Source organism: Thermobia domestica, chromosome 10, assembly GCF_964235325.1.
Source record: "Thermobia domestica chromosome 10, izTheDome1.hap1.1, whole genome shotgun sequence".
Lineage (NCBI taxonomy): Eukaryota > Metazoa > Arthropoda > Insecta > Zygentoma > Lepismatidae > Thermobia > Thermobia domestica.
Window position 1 is genome coordinate 34322647 of NC_137463.1, and position 12508 is coordinate 34335154.

The 12508-nt window shown below is 35.2% G+C and overlaps 1 protein-coding gene across 1 annotated transcript in view; it reads left to right on the forward strand.

The window, feature by feature from the left end:
* dikar (CECR2 histone acetyl-lysine reader dikar) overlaps window positions 1-12508 on the forward strand; it is a 67554-nt gene that overhangs the window by 14148 nt on the left and 40898 nt on the right. Inside the window, exons 3-4 of the mRNA XM_081727993.1 lie at window positions 5526-5687; window positions 12017-12148. Coding sequence (XP_081584119.1) covers window positions 5526-5687; window positions 12017-12148 — 294 coding nt within the window. The remainder of the gene's footprint in view (window positions 1-5525; window positions 5688-12016; window positions 12149-12508) is intronic.

Below are 12508 nucleotides of genomic sequence, written 5' to 3' on the forward strand. Positions count from 1 at the left end.
AAAGGAAAACACATTTTTAAATGCAATAAAAATAGACTACATACAGATACAATATGTACTCACTATAGCATTGAGTAGCACTTGCAGAATAGCTTTGCATCCACAATCTTAAAGAACATTCCTCCTGCGGAGTTCCTGTGTTTTTTTATTCAAAAACCGAATTCTGAAGTATGTCTTAGCCTTGTCGAATAGTTTCAAGAGCGAATTGTCTTTCTTAGGACATAAAACGGTCGGCCAATCACGTTCTTTTTCTTTTCTTCGATTCACAGTTTTTTTGTGAAATGTTCGAAATATAACTTTATACTATTTTATTGCTTCCATCCACCTGGAAGAAGGTGAAACGAGACCACCACATAGCCTCATATTGTCACCATTGAACTTCGAAAGAATCGCAACTATCTTGAATCCTGAGACTTCAACTTTCGATATGATTTCGAAGAGTATTTTTTTTTACTTTTCATAGTCTTATCGAAATCATAATGCACTGGTTGTTTCCACACATCTATTAAGCCTCGAATCATTGCCACCTGGACATTTCTGTGTGGTCCTAAAAATAAATAAACCTCTTGGTCAGAGCATACGCGCCTATTAACATTCAATTCATCAAATATAAGCACCGAAAATGTTTCCACACTCTTTAAGAAGCGCCCTTGCTAAGTCAAAATTTTCAAAACTGGGGTAAGAATACAAAAAAAAAAAAAAAAAAAAAAAAAAAAAAAAAAAAAAACGGTAATTTCGCATACAACGTCGAAATGTTTACACATTGGGTACGGGGATTCGAACTTGTAACCGCAGATGATTGTATAATTTATCAATGAGGCGTGTTGCGTTAATGCACGAATGATATCTTAATCAATCCATCTTAGTGTTCTTACCATTTATTAGCATATATACTTAGCCTAGTGTAAAACGTTTTCGTAATATATCATCACCCGGTTATTAACCACTTTATTCAAACGATTACAATATTATATTTTAGAACTGGCCTTTGAAATTAATTCTTGATTATATTTGCTTTCCAATTCTTTTAACTTCGTTTGTAAACATATTATTTTGGCTTTGTACACACTGTTAGACTTCAGTTTTTCGTTCTCTTTACGCAAAAAGGAGAGCTCTTTTGGTTTATGCCCCTCACTCTCCACAGAACAAACGGAAAATAACATAAACAAAGAGTTATTTTTTGTTTCAGTCACAATAGTTATTTCATCTGGCTGCACCCCAATGTCTGATTTGTTTTTTCTTTAAACACCTAATTTCTGTACATTTAATTATTTCATTATTTACATCAACACGGTTCCGTATGCTAATGGTAAGTTTAGTGAAGGCACATCTTGTTTAAACTTTTTCTTGGGTAGAATATTTAGAAGCTCACATTTTAAATTATGTCCATAAGCTTCGGGAATAAAATTATCGGAATAGACGCTGGCGTTTTCAACTTTAAAGATGTCTTTCCGACAGCATTTCTTTTGCCAAACTTTCCGCAAAGGATCCGAGGGAAATACATGATAAATAACTTTGGAACCCGTAGTATTTCTACTATAATTGTGACAAGTACTTAGTGTAGAATTCGACATACTTATAGGCTAACACGGGCACTACAATAATTAATGTTTTCTTAATACAGGAAAGCAAGAATCACTCACTTTCCTGCAAAAATCAAAGAAACAAGCAAGGGTGAATGACAAGGACCTTGGGCGAAAGCTGTTTCTGCTCCCGCCGTGACGTCACAATTTTACTGCATCTTCGGTTTTCAAAGAAGGGTAGTTATGACGCGACCTTAAAAGAGGAAAGGAACAGTAGGGTCGACGGACCTTGGTTTACTCCCACTTTTTCATTCCATCGTTTCACTCATTCTCTTCATTGTAGTCCCCTTTAGCTCACACGGTGTAATCGTGGGACTTAAAACAAAGATTTCAGTTCTTTAAGGAGAGAGAATTTATACTATATTGGAATGTTATAAATAAAATATTTATGAAATACGGTCTCTGGAGTCATCGGAAAAATTTGCAGTATCGGTAAACTATTCTTGCTAAAAATTTGTGAGAAAAGTAAAATATCTATGTTTTAGGATTATTTATATCTGAAATATTATTTAAATCTGAAATAAGATAGAAATCACTGGAACCAATTGCGAGAGAGAGTCTGAAAGAAATTTATTCCCTACCACCACCGAAACTACCATTTGTGAAATATTTCTTGAGAAATGTTTATACCAATTTGCAGGATAATTAATGGTATACTTGTTTATGAAATATGAAACAAATTGTAGAACTGAACAAAACTCTTTCCACTGGTAGCGTACTTTCTGAAATTATATAGGGAAAATAAATTAATGCTAGATTGTTGGTAAAATACTTGAGGCATTCCATATTGTTGAAAATGATCTCACTGTGGCCGCAACAAACAAGAGTGATGAAATGTTCAAGTCTCTTATACGTGCTCTACGTCTGCGTGGATACTGAGTCGTCATTGTTGTGGAAGTTTTTGATTGGCTGGTCAAACCACATTTTTCGGGTAGGATAACTGTATGTAAGGCATCTAAATCGGGAAAGGACTGTCCCTAAAGAGGGTATTGCATTTTGTCAAAGAGTGTGTAATCCGAAGGGGCCAAATCAATGGTGTATGGTGATTGTCCAACACTGGAAGTTACAGTTCCTGAAGGGTTCTCGTCTATGCGGATTGTGTGCTCCTGAGGAGTTCACAGTATGTCACTATTTGCTACGCGGTGGAAGCCAGTCGACGAGCAGAATTCCATCTGTATCTCAAACACAGAGGTCAGTTGCTTTTCACATAACAGTGATGGTCGTGCTTTCTTGGGCTCTTGGGCCGTCGACATCCCTTATGCATCCATTGCATCATTTTTTTTTATTTTTTTATTTTTATTTTTTTAAATCTCGTAACAGAAAAAGGACTCATTCCGCGTCACCAAGCGAGCAAAAAAGTGTTCTGGATTTGCGTTATGTAAGGCCAATAGATCTGTACAACATTGCACACGCACAAGTTTCTGTTCGACGGTTAGTTCATGCAGTACCCAACACACTTACACTTTCCTCTTCTTCGTCCCTGTATCATAGTACAATGGATTTTTGCCCTCCTCAAACCTTGCGTATTCCGTAAATTATCCAGTCACTTGTCTATCACTATGGCGTCGTTCAGTTTCTAAATAAGGGTTCGTAGTTCACGGCTCCCTCTGGGGCTGGTTCCTTTCTCTACCTCAGTGTTCCAGCTGTGAAATCAGCTACCCAGCGAAACACAGTTGCATGACTTGAAGTTGCTGTACCACACACTGTTCGGAGGCACTAAAAATTTTCCATTGGAGACTTACCTTTCTTCCACGAGAACCATGTGTCCACCGTTGCTATAATTTTCGCATTCCATGTTGTCTTTTCACACTACACTTGTCCGTGAACACACCAACACAGTGTGACATAAATGCTTGTCGCCATCTATATGTAAGAATGTGAAATATGGTCAGCATGTAGTCCAGGACACGTCTGTCAGGCACAGTTTTCATTTAATTCCTCGGGACAAAAATGTTCTCATACGGGATCAGTCTCAATCAATATGGGACGACCTAAATATTTATATTCGAAATATAAACAAAATTGTTGGTGCAGTTTCCAGAGTAGAGGTGAATTGTCAGGTGGTAGGGTTGTTAATGAAATACTGTTTATTTATAAAATATAAACAGAATTGCTAATTGCCATTCTCAAGAAAGTCCAACACATGAGTTTGTGATGCACAACATCGTGTACGTGGGTTTTCTTGGGGTTTTCTTTTCTCCCACACTTTGTTCCATCGATTACTTGATAATCAAATTTTATTAGTCATCCTTCTCCTTTAGCGTAAAGGGCATAGCCGGCGACTATACGTGCTATCGTTAACTGGATTTGTCTCTTGCACTTCTTGAATATTTCGGCAGGCTGTAGACATAGCTAGTACTGCATTTACCAAATCCAGAAAGTCACTAGTGTCTGATGTTCCTGATCGCTCTTCATTTCACCCACATACTACTATATCCCTATATGAGCTCCTCGTCTACACTCGGTAGCCCCGCGTAGCGTAGTCGCTAACGCTCTCGCCTTCGGTACGAACGGTCCCGGGTGCGATTCCCGGTGGGGACACTCGGTCGAAAAAATATAGAAAGCTTTTTCAGGCCAGCCACCCTGAATGAGGTTTTCCTGGGTTTTCCTCATTCACACCAGTTAAATGCCGGGATGGTACCTAACTTGTAGGTCCCAGGCCGCTCCCTTCCTTCCCTTTGCCTTGATAGTGTGATCACCGAGGGACGTCATCCCTCATACGTGACGGGCTAAATGTCCTTAGATGCCAAAAGCCCAGAAATCTAAATCCTAAAAACCCCTCATCTATACTCGCTCTTTGTTACTGCTGTAAGGTTGCCCCTATTACATGAGCGCCGTTTCTTGCATTGACAGTGCCATTTATGAAGTCATTACTCCGCTAAATGGAAAAACGGGAAGAACTTTTGCACTATCTAATGCTTAAGTGAGTATATATTTTTGACAATACATTGTAAATAAATAAATGTTTGTTACAGCAAGGTAACTAAGACATGTTTTCTATTGCCATAAAAAACAATTTTTCTGCATATTCTTTAAAACTACGTATGAGAAATTACTACTGATGGGCACAAAAAGAGGTTTTTCGTCGAAACCGGTTTTGGTTTTCTTCAAAACCGGTTCTGGTTTTTTCCAAAAAATTGTTCTATTTCTGACCAGAAGCGTGTTTCGTTGTTCTCCGGAAACCGAATCTGTTTCCACGTAAATAGTTTTATGTGTTTTCCAAAGGTTTTTTGGAGAAAACCGAAGTGTCGGTTTTCGGGTTTCGGTTTTATAAAAACCGGTTTTGCCCATCCCTAGAATTTACCCTTTGTATTAATATCATTTTGTTCATCTCGATGTGATCTGTCGATTGTTATAATTATGACTCATTTTGGAGTTTTTTTAATTTCGTTAAAGTTAATAATAACATGCAGTTTTGTTAAGTTCAGTTGATCTGTATTTGTCCGTCTGTCATTTCATTTGTAATTTACAGTTCATTAAATCTCCGTAAATCAAATTTACATTCAGTGTATCACTACTCTGTTATTAAATTTTAATCTCGAATGCTTTCAGTATTAATTTTCTTGTACGCGTATCTTGTGTTTTACATCTCACTGGAAAGACGATCATCAGGAAATATGATATAGAATATTATTAATTATAGAAAGTCTGTTGTGAAAGTTCAAAACAATACTTACGAACAACATATTTATTTTCGTAGCTTTTATGATTAACTGTAGCTTAGTATTTAGCATTTAAAAAATAATGTAATTGCTGAAGGAACGAACGTTTATTTTATTTTGTTTTATTTATTTTTATTTTTCATTCATTTTTGATCATTTCTGAATTATTTTTTGTAAGTCTAATTTTTAATTTTGTACGAACTTAGAACCATGAAAAAGAAATCCTAGAACATTAATGTACGGTATTACCAATAATTTCAATTTTATTCTTGTTTTTCAGGATCTGGAAGAAGCACTTCTAACAGATGGAACTGAAGATTCAGGTAGTTCCCTAGTTCAAGACCTTATTGTAAAGCTTCTATGTGGGTGTCTTGGAAATCACGAGATTTCTGCTTTTAATTATCAAATGTTCCTACGTCGTCTCTTTAGGCAAAAATGTCAGGTAAGATTATTTTCCTGTTACTTTGATGTTTATGTGATTTTTTTTTTCCCTCTTTCATTTTCGAGTATTATTAGTTGCATTGTTTTCCATTATTTCTTTGAAACACGCGTTTATGCAGGGTGTTTCAAAATTTTTTTTACAATATTTTGGGAATAGATTCCTCGCATCAAAATAAGAAAAAAAGTTCATATGGACCAGTGGTCGGAAGTGCATAGTTTCATAGTTATAGGGTGTCGAAAACGTTAAAAAAAAGAAATAATTTTAAGGTCCATATTTCCACCATTATAGGACTGATCGTAGTTGGGTCAAGATATCACTGGGGAACTAGTATGTGAACTATCCAAATACCCATCTTTCAGAACCCCCGGTACTTGAACAATCGTTTTTTGAAAGGCTGTGATCACTCTCCACCTATCTTTAAAACTTAGTGTGCTAGTACTGAAGCATTCTTCAAAATGGATATTTGGATAGTTCACATACAAATTCCCGAGTGATGTCTTGACTAGTGATGGGTAAATTCCCGGGAAGATATTTTTCGGGAATATTCCCTGGGAATATTCCCGGGAAGATTCCCAAAATGGGAATTTATCCGGGAATTTATGAACAGTCAGAAAGAAAATTGCATTCTATTACTATATTATGATTTCAAAGTTGAATTAATTTTTATATCACAGCATATTATTATTGTTGTCCACAGAGGATTCTTTAAAATGTATATTCTGAACGGTACTATGTTACTTTATTAACAGTTTATTATATTTAGAGAGTACCCATAAATGGATATTTATTCACAATATGTTCTATCAATTAAATATGTGTGAAAAAATTATATAGTAAATTATATAGTAACAATTTAAATTTATATGTAAGTGGATTTGCTCAACTTGACTCTATTACTGATATTATAAACACATTAAATGTATAAATGTTATAAACCAATTAGGTTGGGTAAATGCTAGAAGATACATGTCTCACCAATTTATCAACATTTGCGCATACATATTTTTCACAAAATTTGCAAGATACTTACTTATCTTAATATTTTAGCACGTAACATTGCCTTACACGACCTTTCATTCTACCTATTTCTCGAAATTCCATACGTTAATTCATATGTAAAAGAAGTCCGAGTAGGTACCTCTTCAGAAATTCGAGTCAGAGAGAGGAGACAAACCGACGTCTAGTACTAATGGTGGTTCAGGGTTTATTAATAGTACTTCATCTCTATTTCTACATAATTCTAAATTGCTTTACAAAATGGTTCCTTTTCATCATTTGTAAATTAGTACTTTGCTAATTTTGGCTGTTCTTCAGCATTGGGGGCCAGCTTTTGCACCTACTTTTTTGCGATATTCTATTCCGATGCGGTTATTTTATGGTTTCATACGTTAAATTACGTTACCAACATTAAATTCAGACATCATTGCAGAGCGAGTGTTATCGAATGAAGGCGGGTTAGAGCCCTGCATGGCACGTTGTTTTCTTTCTTCGTTAGCAACAATTGACTTCCTTTTCTCACATAAATCACTTCCACTTACCTTTCCGTTTTGTATAAATCCCCTACTGCCCTAAAAAAAATGTGTTCGATACTTTCTTGACTATTTGAACATCACTATCAACTCATTTCTTCCGTAAATCATCCTATTTTTTGCTAGTTTTGCCCCCCCCCCCCCCAAATACTAAACAATTACTCTACTTTTTAGTGCGAATGAAAATGGAACTTTAGAAATCATATTATTAGTTATATAAAGTACCATCAAATAATTTTAAATCTTTTAACCTCCAAATTCTTTAAAACCTAGAAGTAAATCATAATATCTTCTATATATATAAAAGAGAACGCACAAAATCCTTTGTCCGCTCATCACGCTAATACGGCTGAACCGATTTCTTTCATTTTTGGGGGGTTGTTAGGATTTGGACCCTAGATGGTTTTTATCATATCACTTTAATTTTCAATTACCAGTGTCTTGAGATAATTGACCAATCAGGTGTCAATACGTACAAAAAATCCTTTGTCCGCTCATCACGCTAATACGGCTGAACCGATTTCTTTCATTTTTGGGGGGTTGTTAGGATGTGGACCCTAGATGATTTTTATCATATCACTTTAATTTTCAATTACCAGTGTCTTGAGATAATTGATCATTCAGGTGTCCATACGTAGAAATCCTTTGTTATTAGTTCATCATAGGTATAAAAATAAACGTATTTATATGCAACCCGCATGACCCTGTGACTCGGCGGGTTAACATAACTAACAGGCGCTATAAATCACTTGAAAGCGAAAAAGTAAAAATTATCTAAGTAACAAAGTTTATTGCGTTCCGGGGTGACCGCAGCGAAGCGGGGTGAACGCTGCTAGTATTAAATAAATTAATTAGCCATATGGTTCTTATAATTTGGAAGATAAAGTAAATTAATGGAAATAAATTCCTTCCCTGGAATTTATAGGCCAGGGAAAAAAACCCGGGAATATTCCCATTTTTAAATTCCTTCCCACCGGGAATATTCCCACTGCCCATCACTAGTCTTTACCCGACTACAATAGTAGTGCAGCTACGAACTCTTAAATTTCACTTGTTTCACGTTTTCAACAACCTATAATTCCGAAACTATCCACCTTTCAGCACAGATTTATATAAACTTTTTTTCTTACTTTGATGTAAGGAACCTGTTCCTAAAATATTGTGACACATTTTTCTAACACCCTGTATATACCTACGTACAGCGAAACTCCTTAATAACGACATCGATGGAATATGATACTTATCCGTAAGTTAGAGGTGTTACAAAAAAGTTACTTAAATTTGCAATACTTTCAGCTCGTGTAATCGTACGAAATTTACAGTAAATCATAGTTATAAATGTAAGTACAGGCTAGTATTGAGATACTGTACTCATTGGTTGAATTACTCTGGAAAATTTTCTTTGTAAAGAAACATCGGTAGTTGATGAGTTTATATGGGCGTGTACTGCAAAATATGATCCGTGTTCGATAATTTTCTTGCAATGTACAAGTCATACTTCTATATAGAAGTCCCTTAATTCGCTCACTGACTATATTAAAAAGAAAATCCAAATTACTATTGAATACTGAAAATGTAACCAGAACTAATTAATCATGACGGTTTATAAATTTGAGAAAGTTTTTTTTTTTTTTTAATATACAATTCTGCGAATACACGTGTCTGATCGAAATTTGCTTGTAACTGGTGGATCAATTGAAGATTAGTTTTCAAATTATAGAAAGTATTTTTATGCTAAATACGTATGGACTCAGAATAATTCTTATTCGTTATAAGGAGGTTTCTAAAACTTTTGGGTAAAAGAAGTGTGTCTGTAAGAGTTGTCTCCTATAATTAATACATTAATATATGTATATGCCGGGACAAAAAACAAGTTTGTCCGTATTATTTAGATATCCGTTAAAAGAGGAAACACTTTATATAATCAGTTACCAGATAATAGAATAATAGAAAATAGTGAAAAACATTATAACATACATTAAAATGGGCACACACTAAACAAGTGCTAAACGCTTCATTGGAGAGAAAGGTGAATAATAGAAAAGTAAGAGAACAGGAACATTTCCTTGTAGAACACCAGTTTTAGGAACAAAATACATCCATCAACAGGTTTTGATTATCAGAAAGCTAGTTTGCAGTGAATTTGAGTGATGGGTCATGCACAGGATCTTAGCAACTTAATGGGAACACCTTTAAAAAGGTGCAGCTTACCACATTAATATGTCTAGACCACCTTTCGCCTTCAGAACAGCTTTATTGCGACGTGAAATGGAGTTGTAGAAGTCGTGAATGGCGGCAAGCGGAGTATTACAACATTCTGCGTGCATTGCATCACTCTTTACTGTGTGGGGCCGCGGTGGCTCAGTGGTAGAGCGTTCACCTCTGGTGCTTGGGGTCCCGGGTTCGATCACAACTCCCGCCAAGTGAACTTTGTGGTGGACAAATACCGTGTGCGTGGGTTTCCTTGGGGTTCTCCCGTTTCCTCCCACTTTCTTCATTCCACCATTTCATTCATTACTCATCATCACTGTCTCCTTTAGCCTAACCTGCATAACCGTGGGACGTAAAACTCAAAGATTTCATTTCATTTTCATTTCACTCTTTGCTGTGAGAGAGGATGGGGTTGGAAACTGCGCAAAATTCGTGTCTTCAAAACGGACTACAGATGTTCAATTATGCCTAAGTCCGAAGATAGGATAGGCTAGGGAAGGTGTTCAACTTCATTGCAGTATTCCTCGAACCGCGCCGCAACACATCCAGCTGTGTGAATGGGCTCCATTATCATCTTGGAATATGGGGTCATTGTCTGGAAACAATATCTGGATAAAAGGATGCTCATAGCATTCTAAAATGGCAACATAGTCAAGACAGTGACGCGGCCGTAAAGTATCAGCACAAGATCAATTGAAAACTAGGATATTGCGGCCCACAACATAACAGAGACGCAGCCATGTTTACAAAATATGAACAACATTGCTGTAAGAAATTTAAGAAGACAGAATTGATAGCGGAGAGATTCATCGAAATATTCCATGTTGTTAAATCAAAGAATTAAGAAAGCAAGAAAAAAGAAAATGACTAAATAAAAGACCTTTTTTCAGTCGAGATATTACAGTACACAGAAGTTTACCTATGAATGCAACGCCTTCGGAAAGTTCAGTTCAGAAATTAGTTAAGAAAGAATTGGATATGGAAAGTTCTTTTCAAATGAGCCTCTCATGAACTCACAGATTATACTGTGTTGCAAGAACTCATACCACAATAATCTCCTTAGCTTTTATCCACGACTGTTAAACAAAACTATTGTCATTGATGAAAGTTTGCATTCCGAACTCAGATAAGATTAAAGGTCTCGTTCATTAGCTCTCAAAACTAAATGTTGCATTTCGAGTTCGTGCGCTGTGTTCAATATGTCCGTAATTGTTCTCTTATTGTTATTATTTCTACGTGTAATCTAACTCATCTTATTGAACCCACTTTGTTTGAGCATTTGCTGCCAAAAGTAGCAGCCATTTCCAGTGTCTGGGATTACCGAGAGAATTTCTACGGAACTGTAAGTATTAAATTTTATCCTAGGAGTGTTGCAATAAGATTGTTATTACATATAATACTGCATTTCATTTTTGGAACTGTACAATAGGAGGTGTTTCTTCTGTCATATTTTTTTTTTCACTTCCATTTCTGAACCTTTCGCGTATTATTTGAAAGAATATCGTGTGGCGTTTACACACAAAAGCCTCTCCTTTGAAGTATTTGACCCATTAAGGCAGCGTTTCCCAACCGGTGTGCCGCGAGGAAATGAAAACAAAATTATTAATTATACAGCAACCAAATTACAAGACAGAAAAAATGTGTATTTGTATTTCACATTACTATGAACCTCTACGATGGAAAAAAAAATACTGTAATTGTAATATATTATTGTATATACATACATTACTACTACACATATCGTATTTCGAAAACAGAATTTTATTAATATTTAAAAATTGTGACGTATATTAACCGTTAATAAATTATGTTTCACACTGTTACTTGTCTATACATTTTTAATGTTAAAAAAAAAGTATTTATTATCATTGCTATGACCATTATTGCTTCTTCATTGTTACATGTGATTTCGTAACTTGAAATTTTAAAATCTCATTCTACCCTTTCGACAAAGCAAATACTCATACAAATTACCTTCATCTGTTTTAAAAGTACAAGAGATTTGTTTGTTCGTTTGTTATTTAGTGATCTTCCTTAGTGAAAGGTTGGATACAGTCTTCAAAAAGAAAGTGTATTTTTAAAAGCCTGAGTCCTATATTTCGTTGGAATTGTTTTCTATTTTTGAATTAGAATGAAAAATAAAATAACGATTTACGATGGGGGGAAACCAGTGATCGAGCTTTTTTCTCTGTGAGAAGGTCAGTAATCACAGAAAAAATTACGACGGTATTTTCTATTTACTATTACTACTAATAATAATAATAATATCTATGAGTGTGCCGCGAAAATTCAATTTACACTCGTAGTGTGCCGCAAGTTGAAAAAGGTTGGGAAACACTGCATTAAGGGTAAAGACCTGACTGACTTACTTTTTAAAAGCACTGTTTTAGAATGTGATGTATTATAAGTAGTGAAAAGTTAGGAAATATGTGAAAAAAATGAGAATTTATAATAATTCATTGTGTAATAAAATCATTTAATTATATTCAGGGTTAGATGAATTTTAAGGGATTGCTTTTCGTGTTGTTAGTGTAAAGTTGGTCCTTCTGATACCTTGTACAACATCATAATACCAAGCTTTCTTTTCAGGAATATGGGAGAGACAACCCCTTCAACACAGATATGGACTTCCAGTTCTTACCGCTACGTACAAAAGTGGAAATACTGCATGCGTTGTGCGACTTCCGTTTAGATGCAGATGATGTCCAGGATCTGTTAAAGGTTCGTAAAAATTAATATTATAAACAATTTATTAATTAGCATTGTGTGAATAATTCTTCAGGGTGTCTACTGATACTGGAAATACTTGAATTATACTGGAATTTAATTTTGATACTGGAAATACTGGAATTTTGGTCCACATACTGGAAAAATAATGAAACTGGTAGTTTGTCAACAATACTTTTTTGTAATTGTTTTAATAGTCGTAGAAACAATTTTGTATTCATTGAGATTGTAAATTTTTCCACTGCAAGAGTTGTATACATTTTGTAGTTAGACATTTAAAGCAGTGGGTGGAGTGGAAGGCTGTGAGAGTAGATGGGAGGCCCTTAAATGTAAAAAAAAAAATCATTGTATTTC